General features: G+C 36.2%; 1 protein-coding gene across 1 annotated transcript; it reads right to left on the bottom strand.

The window, feature by feature from the left end:
* Window positions 1-1,187: 1,187 nt before the first annotated feature.
* On the bottom strand, window positions 1,188-21,039 carry LOC120203918 (dicer-like protein 4). The gene is made up of 25 exons (XM_039204063.1): window positions 20,903-21,039; window positions 20,494-20,671; window positions 20,235-20,345; window positions 19,740-19,880; window positions 19,563-19,638; window positions 19,040-19,104; window positions 18,444-18,587; window positions 14,828-14,953; window positions 14,453-14,585; window positions 14,000-14,096; window positions 9,002-9,194; window positions 7,692-7,852; window positions 7,391-7,597; window positions 7,016-7,281; window positions 6,623-6,891; window positions 6,110-6,543; window positions 5,884-5,984; window positions 4,780-4,985; window positions 4,426-4,635; window positions 3,251-3,709; window positions 2,869-3,138; window positions 2,236-2,556; window positions 1,769-2,081; window positions 1,582-1,696; window positions 1,188-1,444 (listed from the first exon to the last, which is right to left on the bottom strand). Exons 2-25 carry the CDS (start codon window positions 20,641-20,643, stop codon window positions 1,294-1,296), a joined length of 4,719 nt encoding a protein of 1,572 aa, XP_039059994.1. The 5' UTR covers window positions 20,644-20,671; window positions 20,903-21,039; the 3' UTR covers window positions 1,188-1,293.
* Between the last annotated feature and the right edge of the window lie 1,420 nt (window positions 21,040-22,459).

The following is a 22,459-nucleotide window of genomic DNA, read 5'->3' as shown; positions in this document are numbered from 1 at the left end:
GAGCATATCATATGCTAAGATCTATCATTATAATGGATTGACCTTAGTTTAGGATTGGAAGGGGATGCCTTTTTAGTGTTCTGAAAGGGAGAATGGTTTGTAGTTTCTCGGCAACTTTATTGTTTAGATAGTTTGAAGTGGAGATTAATTTTTGCAGGGCACGTCTCGTAGTAGCAACGTTATGCAAACTAACTACTGGTGGTTGAGCGAGACTAAGGTGTATAAACAGTTTTTGTGGCATTACATTTGCTTTGGATAAGCGGAGTTTGTGAACTTGGGTTTAAGGATTGAAATGGAACCCGAGAGTTGGGTGGTAATGGGGAGGGTTACGTAGGTTACGATAGATCGATGGCCTGTGTTCATACTGATGTCAATTCTTTAAGTTTTGGTTTAAATTGATCCATATGCCCTAAACCTTGGACGAAACTGCCTGGAAATAAGCTAGTTCTGTAGTACAAAAGGCTGTCGGATGTTGTAATAAAAACTGTTCACGCAAGCTAGAAGCAGCGCAGCCTATGGCAAACTATAGCCTCCAAGAATCCAGAGTTCAATGTTGTAATAAACATTGTTGATTCAAACCAATTGAAGTGCTCTCTTTCAATAAATCTGATAAAACTAAGTTGAAATGCCCATTTTAGAGGATAAAACTAAGCCAATTTTAAGAGGATTTCAATTGAAAGAGAGCCAAGTTAATTTGAAATTGATTTGTTTTAGGGTAAATTAGTTAGATACCATTGAACTTTAGGCGATATATGATTTATAATGTTGAATTTTTAATTTTGTCAATTATGTTATAACACTAAATTTTAATTTTTATTTTAATTATAGCTCTAGGCTGTTAAATCGATAACATTTGGATTTAAACTGCTGAATTTTCAATTTGATCAATTATAATACTAAATTTTGATTTTCGTTTCAATTATAGCTTCGGGTCTTTGAATCGTTAACATTCGGATTTAAACGATGTTTTGACAAAGTATCTACATCGATAGTCGTTGATCATGTCAATAGTCATCAGCCACGTTATTGTATCGTTAATGAACAGTTTAGTGGTATAAATGATACAATACCTAAAGTTTGATGGTATCTAATATAGTTTGCCCTTTATGTTAAAATCACTTAATTTTTTTGTATTTGAGATTCCATTTAAGAGGAGAAACGTTTTCATGTTAAAATCACATTTATATTCAAGTTCAAAGTCTACGTTTAATTCTCTATCTCGACAAAATTCAAATCTTGGCCTCCAGTTAAAAGGAACTCCATTATCCCCAGGTTAAGTCGGTCAAATTGATCTTATTGTAAGTACCCTTCATGTTTTAGGTACCACAATGCACCTTCTGCCGCATGCTCAGCGGCTGCCTTCTTCGTGGTCCGAGGACTGCTGAAGCACTCCAAGATCATGTCCGAGGCTTCTTCGATTTCTATAATTACCCTGTAAGTGAACCTGCAAAAGAAAATGAATATAGGGGCCGAGTACAGATTCAAGGAAGAGAGCAGTAATTCGAAGTTCCGGGCTTTCATTCTATCCTAAATGAGACTTTTGGGCTACAACAATAATTTCTTTTAGATGTGCGTACTTACGATCTCAAATGGCTTGGTCCTTCCTCTTTACAACATTCGAACAAAGGGGGTTTCCAACAATTGATGGCACAGATTTCATATAACTGTGATCTTGCAGTATGAGCATGTGATTCACCTGAGAAGTTAAGAGATGAATAAGATAATTGTTCCACACTGACTACTGATAAAAAGTGTAACAATCATTGACCTTTGGACTGCGAGGCAATCCCACAACTACTTGATGCTGAACGTCCTGCTTTTGCTTCAGAAGAATGCAGAGGTCTGCTACTAGGTGAGGTGAAAGGTGAACCGGGAGAGGACGTTGCCTTATTAATGGAATGAGTTTCTGGGTTGCAATCATCGTCAAGAGATTCTTGCAATTTCATGTTTCCAAATGCAGCGATGTCAGGAACGGCGACATTAATTGGTGTTTCATCAAATCCAATCAGCTTGGCTTCAGCTTTGATGCTTCCCTTTAAAGCTTCCTCTAAGGAAATTGATTTGGGTGCATATCCTAGATCCTGTACGTTCAAAGACAACAATACCCCGAAGTCGCATATTCACAATCATTTTGTCGATGAGCAGTAAAAGGAACCGAAGACTAGTAAATATCCAAAAAAAATCTTCTAACGGTATCCAAAAGAGGAACTAGGAAAGTATCAGGGCAACCTTTACCTTTAACTTTTCGTATAGCTGATGCGCGGCAGTTCTGATGGCATCTTTTTGGTTAGTGTAGATTGCAGAAATGGATACAGAAACATCTCCGGCAGATGCATCCACTGAAAAAAATTTGCCACTTTTTGATGGTAGAAAGATCAATTCCCAGTTATGAGACTGGCAAAGTTCCGTTACTTCCCTGACAGGATTGAGCTGCAAACTAGAAAGGCTCTTGATTGGATCCAAAAGGGATAGCATTATTTTCCAAACACGGGTCAAGTCAAACCCTGTATCAAGGAGAATAGCACCGAAACAGGACTCTACCAAGTCACCAAGAGCCTGTATCAAAACATTAAAGCTATTATATTAAGAACCCTTTTTGAAGGTATAATGCATTAGCATTGTGTTTTTGTACATATTCGCTTTTATAAGAATACCATCAGTTCCACCCAACTCTCATAAACCAAACTAAAAGAAATAATCCATTGTACATATTTTTTTTTATAAAATATTGTACATATATTAGGAACGGTGCTTTGCATTTATAGAATTCATTATTTTAAAGGGTAGCTAGAATTCACTATATCTCGCATGTTATAAATGGGAAGAAAAAAAAAAAACATGCATGACGCACAAGATACAAGAGAATACCTTAGGACATTTTGGCCCTTCAAACAATCCCCTGTTTGGTGAGGACGTGAAGAAGGCAACATATTTTTCTATGGCCTCGTTGAGGGGACAAGAGTCGGAGATAAGAAATTTGTGTAAACATCTCTCCACCGCAACATTGGCAAAGGACTTGTTGTTAACTGACACTGATCTCAAATCAGTCAACTGACCAGGCTTCAACTTTGGATACAGTGAAAACAGATATGACGTGATTAAATAATCCAAGACAGCATCTCCAAGAAATTCCAATCTCTGGGAAAATATCATAGTATTACTAATTGTAGCATCAGAAAGTAAAAGTTGGTGAAAATATGCATAAAGGATGTCTAATTTCTCCGAGTAGAAAAGCAGAAATAGTGCATACCTGGAAGCATCCTCCACCATGCCTATTATAAGAAGGGTGCACAATCGCCTGAAAGAGGAGACCCTTGTGAAGAAACCGGTAACCCAACAAATTTTCAAGAGCTTCAGTATCCACTTGGGAGGAAAGTGACATGAATCTCTTGCTTGCAGAGCAAATACTGTTAACTTGAGAACCTTGGAAGTCCACTCGTATGCCAATCCATCTAAGAAATGCGCTTGCAGCTTGGAAGCCCCTATCAACTATAAATGCTCCTACAAGAGCCTCAACCACATCAGAAATTGTTTTCTTATGTAGCCAATGGTGATTTCTACTGCATCTAACTTCAGTATTTGCGCAATCTACTTGACAACTATTTTGTGAATGAATAGTTTCTTTAGTTTCTTTTGTACAAATTACCGGGCAGGGATGGCCCAGAGCAAAGAACTGGCAAGGATGGAAAGGTTGATCGCGTATGTAAACCTGAAATTAGTGAAAATACAATGTCGTAAATATTAGTTATTTACTTTAAAACACCAAACATACATTAGACATTAAATCTTCTCGGGTTCAAATTAACCAATCCCAAATGACTTCAACACGAAACATTTTTTTTATAGAAAAGATGGCCTCGTTAAAAAAACCCTTCATAACCGCCAATCTACAAAGGTAGCTCAGCGGACATTGGAAGGAGGAAAAGAATGCCAAAATTTTATTACTAAAAAACCAGATACAACAAAAGTACATTAGACCAAGTATAACTGTACATCACCTACCCCCGAACAACAAAAACCCAGTACCAGCAGGGGATTTTTAACGATTCCATAATGGTGAAACATATTAGCCAATACCAGCAGGGAGGGAAATAGGAATACGATAAGTCTAACCAAAGACATTGTTTTTAGTTTAATCATTTTTATAAATGCCACATTTTTCTATAGTTTTTATGTTTACAAGTCTAAGATAATTAATCCATGTTGGACAAGTAACATATGAACATGCACCTTAGCATTTAATGCAACTAGTCCAGATCTGTAAGTAGTGAAGAACTACAAGGCTGGAATCATAAAAACTCTCTGTTTTTGAAACGGTTTGATGGCCAACTTGTAAACTTTCTCAAGATATAATAAATATGCTAACCACAACAAAAGTAAAAACAAAAATCATAATGAATATCGCAGTCTAAAACACAATCAAACCTGCAAATTGCGTCTTGTGGCTAGCTTGAACAAATTAGAATTGTTTACAGCATTAGACCTTCTCCTAGTCAATTGCCCTTCATCGAGTGAATCATGTAAAAGAAAAAGATGGCGGCCTACAGCAAACTTGAGGAAGGCATCACCAAGCGATTCAAGCCTCTCAAGAGAGAAACGTTCTTGGCACTTCTCTGTAGTGAGTGCTTCTAGGACCTACCACCATTTCAAACTGTTAGCGATAACATTCATGAATATGTTTGCGTTTCTTGAGTAAACAATTGGACTAGCACAGAAAATAACTTAATGGATGTGTAACCTAAAGTGCTGTTGACAATACCATATGCAGTTAGGTCTTACCCTTATGGCTGAAACTTCAGCTCCCTCAGGAAATGAACCAGAAAAAACATGCTTCAATTCAATAGCCACAAGCAAGTTCTCTAGGCGATGCATAATTGATGGTAACAAAGAAAGTGAACTCCCAATATCTTTGGAGAAGCCTATTATTTTCAACTGACAAAGCTCAGGAGGCAAATCAATGAAGTATTCTTCCAGTTCATGCGATTCTGTTTACAACAAAGAAACAGCCTCAAGAAATGAAAAGCCAGAGAAAATCAACGAGAAAACATTTTTCTCATTCATTTTATTTGCTGATAAAGAAAATGAGATAACATTTTAATCTTCGTAGAAGATTCCAACAAAAACCAATAACTCCATCATTCCAAGTGCCAAAGCAGACCATAAAATGGCCAGCAAAGCTGCTTGTAAAGTGTTTTATTGTGGCAATAGCCTGATTCTAGTTACTACCCGGTAATCCTGAAAAGAAAATTTATGACTTTATTTTCACCACCATATGAGATTTCATACTCTCATTCTATTCACCTAGCTTGAGCATCTCTCATTTCCAAAAGAATAGAGTTCAAGATCTCTTTCCCATCAAATAAGCTGCAGGGATATTATTATGCTATTTCAAATCTGGTAATTCCTAGTTTTCAAGTGTTTTCTCGAAGAAGATGATGGCAAATGTAATGCAACCTTTTTTTGATAGGAAAAGGGCCTCGTTAAAAAAACCCCTTCTTAACCGTCAAGCTGCATAGGTATATCAACAGACATTGGAAGGAAGAAAAGTGTGCCCAAATTTTATTACTAACCAGAAAATACATCCAGGGTAAAAACCAACTTAAATACAATCCTTCCCCACAAAACAAATCCTCTATCCTCAAAAATAACTCAACCTACACAACAAACCAGAAACACCCCAAATTACCCTATGCCCGACTTAGCAGTATACCCTGAAGAACAAGTTCTGGAATATCATATTGTAAACGCAAATAATCAAGTAAAACATGAAACATAAGTTCTGAAATATCATATTTTGATCACAAATAATCAAGTAAAAAAACGGCATACTTGGGGGGAAAAAGAACCACATAAAGAATGAAACCAAAGCAAAAGAGAAGCTACCTGAATCCTCTGGCTTTCGGTTGTGTAGCAAATTGTGCAATTTAAAAAGTGGTTTTGCACGCAGAAGAGGTTGTTCAGGGTACTTAAGATGAATGTCAGACCTGATTGATAACATTAGTGTTAAAATTCTATCAATTGAATATTATATCAAAATTTTCCCATTAGAAATCAAGCTATTTACAGATAATACTAACAACAGTTGTGAATCAAGAGTTGAGCTACCAACATTTTTAAGTTCTCCACATGGTTTACAGTGCCGGAATCTCTATATGGGCTGTAACCATTTTTTTCACTGACAATATTAGTAATAAAGTAAAAGGCCACCTTGTGTGTAGCATACACCAAACTATTCTCAATGTCTCTTATACTCCTACAACCATTTACAAGTTGCAAGCAAACATCTGAAGAGAAATTTTCATTCTTTGCAGCTTCTACAGGAGTCTTAAAAAGTGGAGATGACAAACATCTTTGCACACTCCCCCAGTCCACTGTCACTTTATTCTCACAATTGGAAAGAATAACAGGGAGTAACAAGTAGAATGTTGAGGAGCTTGATGAAAGAAAGTCGTTGTTTCCTAAAGGAACAAATTCGGAAAGGAGTTTTGATCTATCAAGGATGACCTTCAAGAACATTTCTTGAAAATGCAGTGCTTCCATGATCTGCATATGTAGGAATCCACAGTGAATTTTGGTAAGTAAGTTAATTAGAACAAACTTTTCAAGAACAAAACAGTGTTACCTCTTCTCTCTTAAATTCTGCTACTCGTGATGGGACAAGCTTTGTCATCACCGACCTACGGCGAGCTAGGTGAAGATCAAGCTCCATTCTCTCAGCTTCTTTAGGAAGAGGAGACTTGACAAAAAGTGCAAACTCTTTGTAGCACCTATCCTCAGGATCCGGAATAAATTTTATATAGTACGAATGAAGGACATAGTTTTCCAAGTTAGTCCATGGTTCTTTAAGCACAGCAGGCACAAGCATCTCATGTAGTTCACTACGTGAATCCTCATCTGCCAACAAACAAAATTAAATTTTGTGGAGATTAAAGACAAGAAAAAGTGATTAGTTCTACACTAGTCACCCCATCCCAAAAAGAAAAAGAAAAGGACAGCAAAGTTGTTCCGCATCAACCTTCAGAGCACCCTGAATCAGAATCCACCAGCACTGCTTTCTCCTCAGGAACACTGTTTTGCAATGGCAAGAGGTGATCAGTCAAGGCTCCCAATTTATGCAGTTCTTCAATGGCTTTTAGACAAGCATCCTTTTTGGCAGCATTAACTGAAGATTGAGGTGTACTGGAAATTTGATTTATTGGAGCATTGGAAGGTAAAATTATATTGCAGATTGTTCCTCCAGTATCATCAAAATAATAAAAGCTTGGCTTGGGGTGAAAGTACCTGGAAATTTTTTCATGTGGATAATGAGAAAAATAATTTCCATGCAAACATATGTAGTGGACATTATAATTTTAAAAGGATGTAAAAACAAAAAAGTTAGAAGGCATACTCGTCATGGGGCAGTTTTGAGCAGTAATGATGAAGTAGAGAGATACTATATCCTGAACTAATGAAAGCACCAGATGAATCAACTTTATACATTTTATCCTCAAGAGCAATAGAAACATCAGTAGATGTTCTGAATGTAATTTCCATGATCATACGATCTTCATCTTTCTTAAAATTGTTAATCAAATTTAGTTCCCTCTCATTCGCACTGCATTAAGAGAAAGAAAACTTATATTTTACAAATAACAGAAAGGAACCATATGGACAGACCTTCAAATAGCATATACTATTATGAACAGAACCTGTTTACTAGAAATGCATACTCAGACACAGGCATTCTTGCACGACCTCTTGATTGGATAAAACTTGCAACAGTTTCTGGAAGGTCAAAACGTATCACGAGGCAGCATGTCTGGATGTCAAGTCCTTCTTCACCAACTTTAGTTGCAACCAGAAGATTCAACTGCAAAGTAAGGAATCAAGAATAAATCAGTGTTCCTGTCGGTCATACCAGATGAACTGGAAATCAATTATTTACCTGGTCCAGTATATATCATCAAACTTGAAAGTGGAAAAAAACAATTAAACCAGTAAAAACTGTAAAAATGATTTTGAAACATTTCTTAAAAGCTTCTCTGGAAAAAAAAAATTGTATTATGAGATTCAAACCTTTAATCCCTTGAATCAATGTTAAAGATTGTATCATTTAGCCAAATACATATCTTTTTAGATTTAATATATGCAATAATAATTTATTATTAAAATTACTTGTTCAATACTTTTTTTTTTTGATAGGAATGGAAGGCCTCGTTAAAAACCCCCTTCTTGATTAAAGGAACTTAGTGGTAAGCTCCTTAATCAGCGGAAGGAGGAAAAGAGTGCCTTAAAAACTTTATTGATAATATAATCTTACATAAGATTTAAACACTACACCACAATAATAATTTATTATTAAAATTACTTGTTCAATACCATTAGCTTGTTCAACCGGTCCAGCCTGTTGGACCGGTAACTGGAGTTATTACAGGTTTGATATGCGGCTTGTTTTTTTAGACATTAGAATAAACAACTTACTTCAACACGCTAAGAACCCCTAGCAATACTTATGAAAGGTTCTCCTACATAGAAGGCAAACACCTTTTTACTACTGCAAAGCGACTTAATGTGCAAACAGCTTCAAGATGTCATCTGTTTGATGCACCACATCAGCTCGAAGATGAATTGGCACTTGTATAATCCAAGTTAAAGATTCATCTTCTTTTTGTTCCTTTCCAAGAGTTTTTAGATACATATGTAGTTCAGTTTTTTTCTCTGAGTTATAGTTGATATAAACTGCTAAAGCTAGGAGATAATGGCATTACCCTCTATATTCCAAAATAGTGTTTACTATTGGTAATCTTACATTACCACTATCCGATATTGTAAGGCTACCCGAACCAAACACACCCTTACAGGAATGATAATACCTGCACTACATTGTACCCAAAGCATAAAATGAGCAAAACTGCTTAAAAGCAAAGATAAAAGTAACAATTCAATGACATGCAAACTCACATGACATGGAAGGGGGTAGGGTAAGCGAAGAATAGTAACACTACAAGAAAAGGGTTACCTCTCCAGTTCTGAACTTCTCAAGAATGTTTTTCATTGTCTTTCTTGAGATACTTTTAAGTCCAGAGTGGACTCCCAAGAGAAAATGGCACTTCCAAGATGATAGGAACTTAAGGCTTTGCAGTATGTATGACAAGGATCTTGCAGTAACAATTCTATTAACAAAAATGATACATTTCATATTTCGCTGTACGCTGCAAAAGGAATTGTAGAAGTTTGTCAAAGAAATATTTATATAAAACACTTGTCAGTTAAATAATGAAAAAGGCAAAAGGTAAGAAGTTTAAAAGCATGAAAAAAACGCAGTGGTAAAAGTTTGTTTGTAAGTAACCAGAGAAAGAAGTGGTAAAAAATCAGCTTTTCCTTTGCTGGTTGAGGAAGCAATTGCTACATGGGAAATTAGTAAGATGCTGGGGATATCTTTCAAGGAGGGGAAGGAAGCTTTTATACAAAAGATTGTTGAATTGGAGAAAGGGTTGAGTGGGGCTATCTGACCTCGAGATTTGTATGTGGGCTTTCTGGGTTCTTTTTATTTGAGTATCATGACTAAGCTAAGTATCTTGTCTTGGAACGTTAGGGGTTTGGGTAAAAAAGAGAAACATAGAGTTGTGCAAAAACTTGTTTCTGAGAAAAAACCGTCGTTTCTTTTTCTTCAAGAAACAAAACTTGAAAAATTACCAATGTCTTTTTTAAGGAGAAGTGGTTTGAATGGGTTGCAGGGGTTCGTTGAGTCTCCAGCAATAGGTTCATCTGGTGGTATGTTAAGTTGTTGGGATGATAATTTTTTTGAGATTGACGATCAGTTTATTCATAGGAGGTTTATTGCTGTTTTTGGAAAGATCAAGTCTAACCACCTTAGGTGTGGCTTCATAAACGTTTATGGTCTGTCTGTGGAGGAAGAGAAGGCTACTTTTTTTGATGAACTGGAATTGTTTTTAAACGGGTTCAGTATCCCTTTGTGTGTGGGTGGGGATTTCAATGCCTATTTGAATGAAGAGGAGAAGTTAGGCAGAGGTCATAACAGAAATTCACTGTAAATTTTTAATCACTTTATTCAGCAAACGGGACTTATTGATTTGCCTCTTGTTGGGGGGAATTTCACATGGAGCAGTTATCGGGATTTGCCGACGGTTGTAAGACTAGATAGGTTTCTGGTGAACTGTAATTTCTCAGCAGAATTTTCCGGTATCAACCAGTTTCTTTTGCCTAAATCTATATCCGATCATAATGCAATTTTCCTGGAGAGGGGGGTAGATAATTGGGGTAAGAGACCCTTTAGGCTGTTCAATTATCTATTGTCTGAGGATGGTTTTGAGAAGATGGTTGTTGAGTCTATTAAGCTGTTCAAAGAAGAAAATTCAAGAGCTGGAATTTTGAGTATGCTTAGGAATACAAAGTCTGCCATTAAGTGCTGGTCTGGAGATAGAAATAAATTTCCTCGAATGGACATCTCTATGTTAGAGGACAAAATTCATCAGATTGAAAAGGGGATGCAACATCATCCTCCTTCCAATGATGTTGTCATTTCGACAGAGTTGAGGCTTTTGAGAAATGAACTTTGGAGACTTCTTAGAATCGAAGAGCAAATTTGGGTACAAAAGTCTAGAGAGAAGTGGGTCAAAGGTGGTGACCGTAATTCAAAGTTTTTTCACACTTGCGCTTCCATTAGGAGGAGGTTGAACTCTCTGTATGCTCTAAATGTTGATGGTGTCATCACCAAAGATCCAGGTCTTATCAAGTCTAGTGTCAGGGAGCATTTCTTTAAAGCTTTTAATTGTTGCTCAACAATGGAAGTGGAGGGTATTAACTTAGATTTCACAAAAATTTCCCTGCAACAGAACCTATTGCTAGAGAAGGAGTTTACGGAAGATGAGATTTGGGGGACCATTAATTCTTGTGATAGTAATAAAGCCCCTAGGCCAGATGGGTTGAACATGGGTTTTTTTAAGAACTTCTGGCTTAGCTTGAAAGGTGATATATTGAAATTCTTCCACAACTTCTATTTGGGTAAGGAGTGGGAGCATGGTATTAACCATTCCTTCTTAACTCTCATCCCGAAAGGTTCTAATGTTGGGAGTTTAGATGATTTCAGACCTATTTCCCTTGTAGGTGGGATGTATAAGATCCTATCTAAGTGCCTCGCGAGAAGATTGAGATGTTGCATCAATGATATTATCAGTGAGTCTCAATTTGCTTTCATTCCTGGGAGACAAATTTTGGATTGCTCTTTTATTGCTAATGAAGGAATTGATTTATGGAGGAAGAAAGGCTTGAAGGGTTGTGTATTTAAGGTAGACTTTAAAAAGGCTTATGATTCGGTAGATTGGGACATTTTATTTAAAGTTATGGCGAAGATGTGGTTCGGTTCTAAATGGTGTAGTTGGATCCGGATGTGTGTGTCAACTGCTTCGGTGTCAGTTTTAGTTAACGGGGTTCCTACTGATGAATTTCCTATGGCTAGAGGCCTTCGGCAGGGTTGTTCCCTGTCCCCTCTGTTGTTTAACCTTGTTGGAGAACTGCTTAACCTGCTGCTTCGTAAAGCAGTATCTTCGGGCCTCTTCAGTGGTCTGGTGGTTGGTAAAGATGAGGCCTCAGTCAACTTATCTCATCTGCAATTTGCAGATGACCTAATCATTTTCTGTAGTGCTTCGAAGACTCAGATTGTTAATGTTAAGAGGATCCTTCGGGTGTTCGAAATTATGACTGGTCTGGAACTGAATCTGTCTAAGAGCAGATTATTTGGGATTAATATTAATGAGGAAGAGCTTCTTCAGTGGGCTAATGCTATTGGATGTCCTGTAGGACATTTTCCTGCGGAATATTTGGGGCTGCCTCTTGGTGCTAAGAGAAACTCTATGATGTTGTGAGATCCGGTAGTTCAAAAGTTTCATTCAAAGCTAGCCGGATGGAAGGCGAAGACTCTATCAATGGCAGGGAGGTTGGTATTACTGAAGGCAGTTTTGGGTTCCCTTCCTATCTATTTCATGTCCCTCTTCAAGATGCCTTCTTCGGTGAGTGTTAAGCTGAATTCCATCATGGCCAGATTCTTATGGGGGGGAGGAGTGGAGGCTAGGAAAATCCATTGGGTCAATTGGACAAAAGTTTGCTCCGATAAAAGTGTTGGAGGTCTTGGTGCTATGAATATAAGTCTTATGAATAGAGCTCTCTTAGGGAGATGGTCTTGGAGGTTTGCTAATGATAAAGACTCAGTGTGGAAGAGGGTTATTTGCTGTAAATACAATTTGGATCCCAGTTTACTACTGTTTAACGAGAAACTTCCTACACATGCTTCTTGGATTTGGAAATCGGTGGTCCTCAACCATTTCAAAAATGATCAGTTTGGAGTAAAGTTTCGTAGCAACTTTAAAGTCAGAGTGGGTGATGGAGGGAGCATTAGATTTTGGTTGGATAGTTGGGCACATGATTCCCCTCTTAAAGTGATTTTTCCGAGGTTGTATGTGCTGTCTATAAATAAGTATGGGAAGCTTTATGAGTTTGGGGAATTTCGATCTTCAGTTTGGTCTTGGCATGTTAATTTGAGAAGGAATTTGAGTGAATGGGAATTGGTTCAGTACTCTGATTTAATGACTCTAATCCACAATATCCCTCTTTCTCAGGAGTTATCGGATGGGTTGGTCTGGTATGGCAATGGGGAAGGTGTCTATACTGTTAATTCGAGTGTTAAGTCATGCAGGCCTGTTGGTATAACAGATCCCTTTTGGAAGAAGTATGTTTGGAGGGGATCGGTGCCTCCTAGAGTGGAGGTCTTCTTGTGCCAGGTCGTGCACCAAAGACTGCCAGTTAAAGTTGAGCTACAGAGGAAAGGAGTTTCAACTGTTGTGGATGTTGCTTGCCCTTTTTGCGGAGAGGCGGATGAAACCTCAGCACATTTATTCTTTTCTTGCTCGGTGGTGTGGTCCTTATGGAATAAATTTTTGATTTTCTGGGGAGTTTCTTCAGTTTTTCAAGACAATGCTCACAGCTTTTTGGTCGCTTGGGATGAATTGGTACCTAATTCGAAAATTTGGTCCTTCATTCCGGGGGTGGTTTTATGGACAATGTGGAAGGGTAGGAATGCAATTGTTTTCGAGGGGGGGAAGGTAGATCAAATTGATTTATTCTTTTTGGCAAGGTGTAGACTGGCTGCTTGGTTCTTAGCTTACTACAAGGTTGTATCTATCCCTAAGGACTCTCTTATTTGTGACCCTTCACTTGGGGATTGCTGCTCCTTATTAAGCTCTCCTATTATCAAAACTGTGTCCTGGTCTAATCCTCCAGAAGGATTTATTAAGCTGAATGTGGATGCGGCTTTGACTGCAGATTGGAGGAAGAGTGGTGTTGGGGGCATTCTTAGAGTTCATGATGGTTCGGTGGTGGGCTCTTTTCAAGAGGCTGCTGGTCCAGGTCCTCCTGTTTTGTTAGAACTCAAGGCAATTATGAAAGGGTTATCTTTCTTTGACTCGTTTCAGCAGCGGTTTAAGGAAAGGTTAATTGTTGAATCAGACAGTAAATTAGCAGTGGATTGGGTCAAGAACATCGACCGTTGTCCCTATGTTTACTTAGACATTGTGACAGCTATTGTTGGCAAGGTTAGTGGACTGAATAGTAGTATTAGATGGGTTGCTAGGTCAGCCAATGTTGAGGCTGATAGTTTAGCTAAGGCTGGTATTGGATAGATCTCTGTTTTGTTTAGTTGGGTTTCTATTAGGTTTTGGGTTGCTTATTTGTATGATAGATTGTATGGTTGTTTTAAGTCTTTGTAACTTGTGGTTATCAATGAATTATTGAGGCACTCTTTTCCTCCTTCCGCTGATTAAAGAGCACCGTGTGATCCTTTAATCATGAAGGGGGTTTTTAAAGAGGCCTACCTTTCCTATCAAAAAAATAATAATGTTCAACTAAAAAGTTGTATTTACTGAATAATATAACAATTGAAATGTCCCCATGTAGTATATCTAACAAAATAACCAAAAACCAATAGACATGCTTGAATACAAACCTGAAGGTGGCAAGGATTCCAACGAGGCGTAACAGCTTTTTTGAGAAAAATGGCTCCTTCAAAATCTCCACATCAGATAAATCATGTGCAGATCCATCTACAATATTACAAATTTACAACGACTAATAGCTGAAATTCTTACTCCAGTTGACTGAAAAAATCAGCAGAGTATAAAATTTCAAAATCTATCGATCTCAATTTACCAAAAATAATAAATTATTTGAAGTTAAACCATACAATAAAGTAGTAAATCATAAGCAACCATCAAGAAACAGAAACAGTAGGTAGAACTAAGTTGAAGCTACTACTAAAAGTCCCTAAACTGATTACCGTATCTCTCCTGCATAACTGAATTTTGATGAGCACAATAGATGGGTATGCAGCAACCAAGAAACTAGACAACAGCTAGAATGAAATTGAAGCTACAGTTTGAAAAGCCTGAACAGATTATACCTCTCTTACAATCCAAAGCAAAAACATCAGCAGCCTGAGCAAGATATCGATCACATACAGAGTCATCACTTAAAATTCCTTCATCTTCTATCAATTCATTTCGCTCGGAGTTATTACAAAGAAGTCGGCAAGCCTACAAAATGCAGGGAGAGATTAAATCAGAATTTCCCCATATATTTTAACCAAGAATATTTCCAACATGAATTTGCAGTAGTATAGACTTTGTGAATATTACTCGGATAAGTAGAAAACAGTTGCAGAACATGACAAGGGAGCCAAAATAACATTATCTGCAGAATATTTTATTGCATAGGAAAGGTTCTCAACTGCCAATTAACAGAAACAAGAAATTCAGCTGTTTTCACAAGATCTTACTTGTAATGCTCCCCAGAGGCCAAGATTTTCCAAGCAAAAAATTATGTTATCATGCATTCTGTTGAGCAGCTTTTTTGTGTTCTTGGCAGATTGAAAATCACCATTCTTCCGGATAAGTAATATGCACTGCTCTTCCATGAATAAACAGAAAATTAAAATAAAGTTTTTTTCATGATAATCAAGATTCTTATGGGGAGGAGGAATAGAGAAGAATAAGATTCATTGGGTAAATTGGTTGACAGTATGCAAAGCCAAAGAGAATGGGGGTCTGGGTGTGTTGAACCTCAATTTTATGAATAGAGCTCTTCTTGGAAAATGGTCTTGGAGGTTCACAAATGATAAGGAATCCAATTGGAGGAAGATGATTTGCAGCAAGTACAATATTGACAACAATTTACTGTTGTTCAACAGTAAGATTCCAGCTCAAGCTTCTTGGCTTTGGAAATCGGTGGTGAAAAATCATTTTAAAGAAGATTCTTTGGGTCCAAGTTTCGCAGCTTGTTTAATGTCCAAGTTGGAAATGGCGAGTTCATTCGATTTTGGCAAGACATTTGGGCGTTAGATTCTTCTCTCAAAACTGCTTTCCCTAGACTTTTTATCCTTTCTACAAATCAAGATGGTAAGTTAATAGAATTTGGCGAATTTCGAAATGAAGGTTGGGTTTGGAATATAGAGATGAGAAGAAATTTAAGCGATTGGGAATTGGATCAGTGGATAGATTTGTTGACAGTCATTAATAGAACTAGTCTTTCGGAAGTTTCGAGGGATGGTTTGATTTGGAGAGGAAATAGAGAGGGTATTTACACTGTCAGCTCTTGTGTGAAGCAGTGTTCCTATAGTTCGGAAGCAGATCCCTTCTGGAAGAGTCTCCTTTGGAGGGCTGGTGCCTCCTAGGGTGGAGATTTTTTTGTGGCAGGTTGTTCATCAGAAATTGGTTTTAAAGACAAAATTAACTAAGAGAAGGTTTCAAGGAATAGTGGACGCTTTTTGTCCATTATGTAAGCAAGAGTTGGAATCTTCCTCACACATTTTCTTCAACTGTTCAGTTGCGTCGAATCTATGGAATCGGTTCCTCAATCTGTGGAAAATATATTCGGTTTTTCACGAAAATGCTAAGGTGGCGTTTGGTTCGCTGGAATGTTTATGAGGGAATTGGAATCTGCGAAGGAATTGGAATCTGTGAAGGAATTGGAATCTGTAGGAATTGGAATCCAATTCCATATTCTGTTTGGTTTGCAGGAAATGGAATTGGAATCCAATTCCATATTTTGTTTGGTTCGCAGACATGTCAGATGAATTTGATTTCAGTAATGTAAAATGACAGAATTGTACTTCTTGTTTTTTTGCTTTATTTTAGTTTATTTTACAACTTACATGTAGTAATATATTATAAAAAATTAAAAAATATTAAATTTTCATTTTATTGATTGATTATTCATTTCAATAAATTATAAAAATCATGATAATAAACATTATAAGTTAAAATCATCGCAATCAAAATATATTAATAAGTTACCAAAAGATAAAGCAATATTTCGATACATTCCAATCGGAGTATGTTAATTAGTTACCAAAAAATATACCAAAAACTATTTTTATTCAATATATGAATTAGAAACTCGACTCGACACGACTCAAAATAATAAAAAAAAAAAATTTATGCAATAAAAACATTGACTTAATTGAAAAAATTATATATAGAGGGGTATTATTGTAATTATTCCTAAATATATAAGGTAAAATTATATTTTTTTTAGGGTCGATCCGGTTTTTTTCACCATAAACCCGACCCGAATATCACACTTAAAAAAACCGACCCGACTCAACCGAATATCACACTTAAAAAACCCGACCCGATCCGAACAAAATAAAGTTTTATCCGACCCAAATATATGAATTAGAAATTTGACCCGACCCGACCCAAAATAATAAAAAATTATTTTTATTTAATAAAAACAGTGACTTAATCCGACCCTACCCGAATTATATATATTTTCGGGTCGGTCCGGTTTTTTTCACCTTAAACCCAAACCCGACCCGAATATCACACTTAAAAGACCCGACCCGAACAAAATAAAATTTCATCCGACCCAACCCGACCCGAAATAATAAAAAATTATTTTTATTTAATAAAAACAGTAACTTAATCCGACCCGACCCGAATTATATATATTTTCGAGTCGGTCCGGGCTTTTTCACCCTAAACCCGAACCCGACCTGAATATCACACTTAAAAAAACCCGACCCGACCCGAATATCACTTAAAAAACCCGACCCTACCCGAACAAAATAAAGTTCTATCCGACCCGACCCGAATATATGAATTAGAAATCCAACCCGACCCGAAATAATAAAAAATTATTTTTATTTAATAAAAACAGTGACTTAATCCGACCCGACCTGAATTATATATATTTTCGGGTCGGTCCGATTTTTTTCACCCTAAACCCGAACCCGACCCGAAATAATAAAAAAATATTTTTATTCAATATATGAATAAGTTACCAAAAGATTGATGAGGGTAGTATGGTCAAATTTCAATTCTCTCCAACAAGGGAATTGAATTCCATCAGGGATTTCAATTCCCTTGAAAAACTTGAACCAAACATGGGAAAGTGGTGGAATTGGAATCCAATTCCCACCAATTCCAAGGGATTTCATCCAACCAAACGCCACCTAAGAGTTTTCTTTTAGCTTGGGAAGATTTGGTGACTCATTCCACAATTTGGTCCTTCATTTCAGGTGCTGTTCTTTGGACAATTTGGAAATATAGAAATGCTGTCGTTTTTTATAGGGGATGTTAGATCAGAATGAATTATTTTTCACTGCTAGGTTCAGGCTTGCTTCTTGGTTCTTAGCAAAGTTTAAAGATGTTTCCATTTCCAAAGACTTTCTCATTAGTGATCCTTCTCTAGGGGATTTCTGCTCGAGTTCTAAAAGTCTGTTAGCTAAACAGATTCCTTGGTCCCCTCCTCCCAAAGGCTTTCTAAAGTTGAATGTGGATGCAGCCGTCAGTGGTGATTGGAAGTCAAGTGGACTAGGCGGGATTTTAAGAGATGAAGTTGGTTCGGTGCTAGGTTCTTTCCAAGAAGCTGCTGGTTCGGGTCCTCCTACATTAATGGAGCTCAAGGTAATCAAGCAGGGTTTAATCTTCTTTGATTCCTTCGATGGTGCTTGAAGAAACGTTTAATTATTGAAAGTGATAGCAAGTTGTCTGTGAAGTGGATAAATGTCCAGATGTGTTTGTTACTTTTGTTAAGGATATTGCTGATAGGTTAAGAGTTTTGGAAGGTCTTATTTGCTGGGTAGCTAGGACAGCTAATATAGAGGCTGATGGTTTAGCTAAATCTGGTATTAGCTAAGTTAGGGAGTTTCAGTTTGGGATGTTTTTCTTTTTATTTTCGGGCTTTCAGTTGTAAGGGGGGATGACCTTGGATGTAGTCTACTCTTTATATTACTTTTTTATTAATAATATTTGAGGCACTCTTTTCCTCCTTCCGCTGATTAAGAAATTCCAATAGGCATTCCTCTAATCATGAAATGGGTTTTTAACGAGGCCTCCTCTTCTTATCAAAAAAAAAAGTTCAAGAGAGTGCAATGTGTCACTGCAATATACCTGGCGCTTAATGTCCTCAAGTTTGTGACAATAAATAATGTAGGAACTAGAAGGACCAAAAATGACAGGACCGTAATCATATACTTTAACGACAGGAGTTGCTACAAAGCTTTCTAATTCCTCCTTGTCTCCAACTGAATAGACCTACAATTTACAGCAAGAGAAATATTAGAAAATTGACTACTCTTAGCATCTGCGTCAGAAGAGAAATGGCGTTTAAAAAACCCCCTCCCCTTACATAGCTTATGAAAGCTTAGAAAAGGTTAAAAGAAGCAAAGTCTTCAATTTAGGCTAACAAGACCATCACTTCACAAATTAAGTAGCCACAACATCTACAATTAGCATTACAAAAACCTATCCAAATAACTAAGAATAATATCTTCATAAGCTACATGTATTCTAACTTAACAAGGAAACCTTTAGGCATCAAAAAACTTCCTATGACATGAAGTATTGTTTAGGTGTTTCGTTCATCACGTTGGAATCATGATTGAACTGAGATCCCTCTCTATAACCATAATTAGTTTTTAGAAGGAAAACAACAGACTGCGTCAAACCAGATTATATCGCAAAGTGGAAGTTTCCAAGACTCTCACCTTCGCATCAAGCAAGTTTTCAAGACTGTTGATGCTTTTTGGTAAATTTACTTGACTAGAAGCATCTGAAAGCATAAGATAGGTTACCGTAGAAGTAATTATCAAAATAGGAGACAAAAACTAATAACTAGAACACCCTGCCAGTGAAGTAGGAAATATATCGCTGAAGAGCACTGCAAGATGCAATATCGTCCAAAATAATTGTATCACATAAACTTAAACACATTGTGTCATTTCTAAATTTAAACAAGTTAATAGAAAACAAAAATGAAAATGGGTTCAAAGATGAGAATAAACAAAAAGAAAAGTGTTTTCTACTTGAAAATACCAAATGTTCATTACTTTTTCTAATTCAATTTCTTGAATGCTTCCACCTTTACACGCAACAAATTTTCATAACACCTATAATCTCTTGTATTTCCAATGGGACAAATTTTCTTGCAGAACAGGAGTTGAAAAACTCATAATCAGTACATGCAATGACTCGACTTTTGTTACAAAAGAAATGCAACTTTTTAATTACCTTTACCAACAACGGGAGAGGCTGTCATGCCAAATATACGAGGAAGCATTGGTGCAGTAGCTTTATCATAAAAAACCTACATGATTGTCAAGTTAATCTAATACATCAACTGGTATAAAAAAAAACTAAAGTAAATTTATCATTGAGAATACAAATACAATAGGTGTAGCACTTTACTTTCATTATTTCTGCATATGGATGATTGCTTTTACTTTGAGCATGATGACACTCATCAAATATCAGAAGAGCGATTAAGTCCATCCTGATGAAACAGTGATATAAACTACGAAGTAATATTTGAGGTGTCATAACCAGAACCTACAAAAAGATAATGAAAGACCAGCATGAATAGTAACATAAGCAAAGGAGCATGCAAATCCTCAAGGATCCATAATCCTAAGTAAAAATCCTCTACATGGTGAAAAAAAGGAGAAAGAAGAATCAAGACCAATAACATATTTAGTTGAGCGTAATAAATTTCAATTGGTAGGCTTCGTAAGACATATCTCTTTCTATTCAAGCTTACTATATATGCTCTTTGATCTGATTGCGGTATAAACCGGAAGGAGGAATGACACGTAATTTTTTATTTAATCTTCTTTATCTTTCTATTTTTGAAAGAGTCATCACAGGGTATCAAGTAACAAGTGGATAAATTTTAAAATTTATCACCTCATACTGTTCGATCTCTTTTTCCCAATCATGATGGTTCTTCAAGTGTCTGCAGTTACCACAAAAAGTCCCAACCTTGAAATCAAGAGAATCTTCTATAACACGTGCTTGCTACAAAACAATAACAGATTCATTCAATACCATGCATGGTCCAATGCTTCATAGAATCTACAATCAACAATTGAAGCTGGTTCCTAAATTCCAAACTTAGCTAAAACAATATTACAACCCCAATCATTCCTGAAGATAAAGTGCTAACCTGCTGAACAAGAGCCACAGTAGGAGCAAGAAAAATACATATCCTCTTCTGAGGTTTCCGTATCAAATGACCAAGCTCATAAATAAGCAGAACAGCAATATGAGTCTTCCCACAGCCAGTCTCCAAGTATACAATGATGTTCTCTTCCATGGCTTTCTTGCACAACTCCAGCTGATACCTTAAATTAAAGCATAAAACCAAATATAATTTACATGTCCCCAAAAGGAAACACACAAACAAACACACATTCCCCTCAAAGCCAAACAAACCGCTCTCGTTTAATTAAACAGGAACTCATGCAAAACAATCACAAACAAAGCAAATCCACATTGCATAAAGAGAAAAGAAAGAAAGAAATAAACCTAAATATTTCATCTCTTTTGTATAGGGAAGTGAAAAAGTGACTAACTTTCTAGCAATAGTTCGCGGGTCCTTCTCTTTTGTTTCATCTCCTTCGCTGATTTCAACGATCGGCGAGGGGGGGAAGCGGCCCCGTCGGTGGTCAACTCGCCGTCCGGCATCAGTGAGAGAACTATAGCCTCGGAGGTGAGAAGATAGTAAAAGAGTACTTAATTTCTACCGCCGGTAAAAATACGAGAAAGAAAACAAAATTCTTCGGTTGTTGATTGCTTTGATCAATGGAAATGGATGACGAAATTCCTTCGGTTTATAAAAGAAGAGCCGTTAGATTTGGAGTAAGGAATCATGGTCAGTCAATGTAAAGTCGAATCTCATTTGCTCACCTACTGTCTTTTTGTTTCCCTTTTTTTCTTTAAATTTATTTTTAATTTTTAAAATTCCACAATTCAGGATAAAAGTGAAATTGAAAATTAATCGATAAAATCAATCGGGTTAGCTCGTGATAAGTAATTTGATATCGTCTAAGTAGATTTCGGGATAGAGTCTTTGTGCATGTAGAAAATTCATGTTAGAAGACTCACCGAGGTGTATAATGCGCAGTGACGGAACTTGGTGATAAAATATGGGGGACCAACTTAAAACTTTAAAAAATTAGAAGTTTAAATTAAAATTATAAAATTTTAAGGCTTTAGTTAACATTTTTTTCAAAAAATATTAGGTTCTAACTAAATTTTTTGAAATTTTGAGAGGCTTAATAAAAAAATTAAATTATGGGAGAGGATTTAATTAATAACATTAACAAATTTTAAAGTTTAATTTGAATTTTTAAAAATTTTGAGAACCAAAATAAATTTTTTGAAAATTTAGGAGTTTAAACTATAATTTTTAAAATTTTGGGGGACCATGGCCCCACTAGCCCTGCTTATGTTCCGCTAATAACTACGCTAGTTGATCCGAATTAAACAAAACCCTAGAATTGAGTGGGGAATCGAAAAATATTTAATCAAGAAATAACATTTGATCGTTATTTTTAATATTTTATTTATATTTTTTATTGTGCTCAGGTAAATACTTAATTTTAAATGCACACGTGATTTTTTTTTCTATTTTTAATGACTATTTGAATACATTTAGTAGTTTTAGTACCAGATCAAAATTTAACGTTAACTTTTGAACAAAATTACAAGTTTAAGTATTAAAACGGACCAAAATTAATAGGTTAAGTACTAAACGCGTTAAGTTTTTAACAGCGAGATACTAAAATGAAACAAAAACTAAATTTTAAGTATAATTTTGAAAAAGAATAAAAAATTTAAAAGTATTAAAACGGATCGAAATTGATTATTTATATATTAAATGAGTAGTTTACCCTAAAACTAAAGTTCACAAATAAAAACAAGAAAAACTATGTCATCACATTATTGATTATTTAAGGCTTAATACAAAAATAAGTTGTAACACCCCAGCCCGTACCCGACCCGAATATGAGGCTGAGATGTCACGTTGACTTTTTAAAACGACGTTCTTACAAAATAACAAAACATTTGAACTTGTATTAATAAAATATGATCATATATTGTTGAATTATATTTCATTATAATAAATT

This window comes from Hibiscus syriacus, unplaced genomic scaffold (genome assembly GCF_006381635.1).
Source record: "Hibiscus syriacus cultivar Baekdansim isolate YM2019G1 unplaced genomic scaffold, ASM638163v2 tig00010505_pilon, whole genome shotgun sequence".
Taxonomy (NCBI): domain Eukaryota; kingdom Viridiplantae; phylum Streptophyta; class Magnoliopsida; order Malvales; family Malvaceae; genus Hibiscus; species Hibiscus syriacus.
Note: the sequence above shows the minus strand (reverse complement) of the source record. Positions and strands in the feature narration are given on the sequence as shown.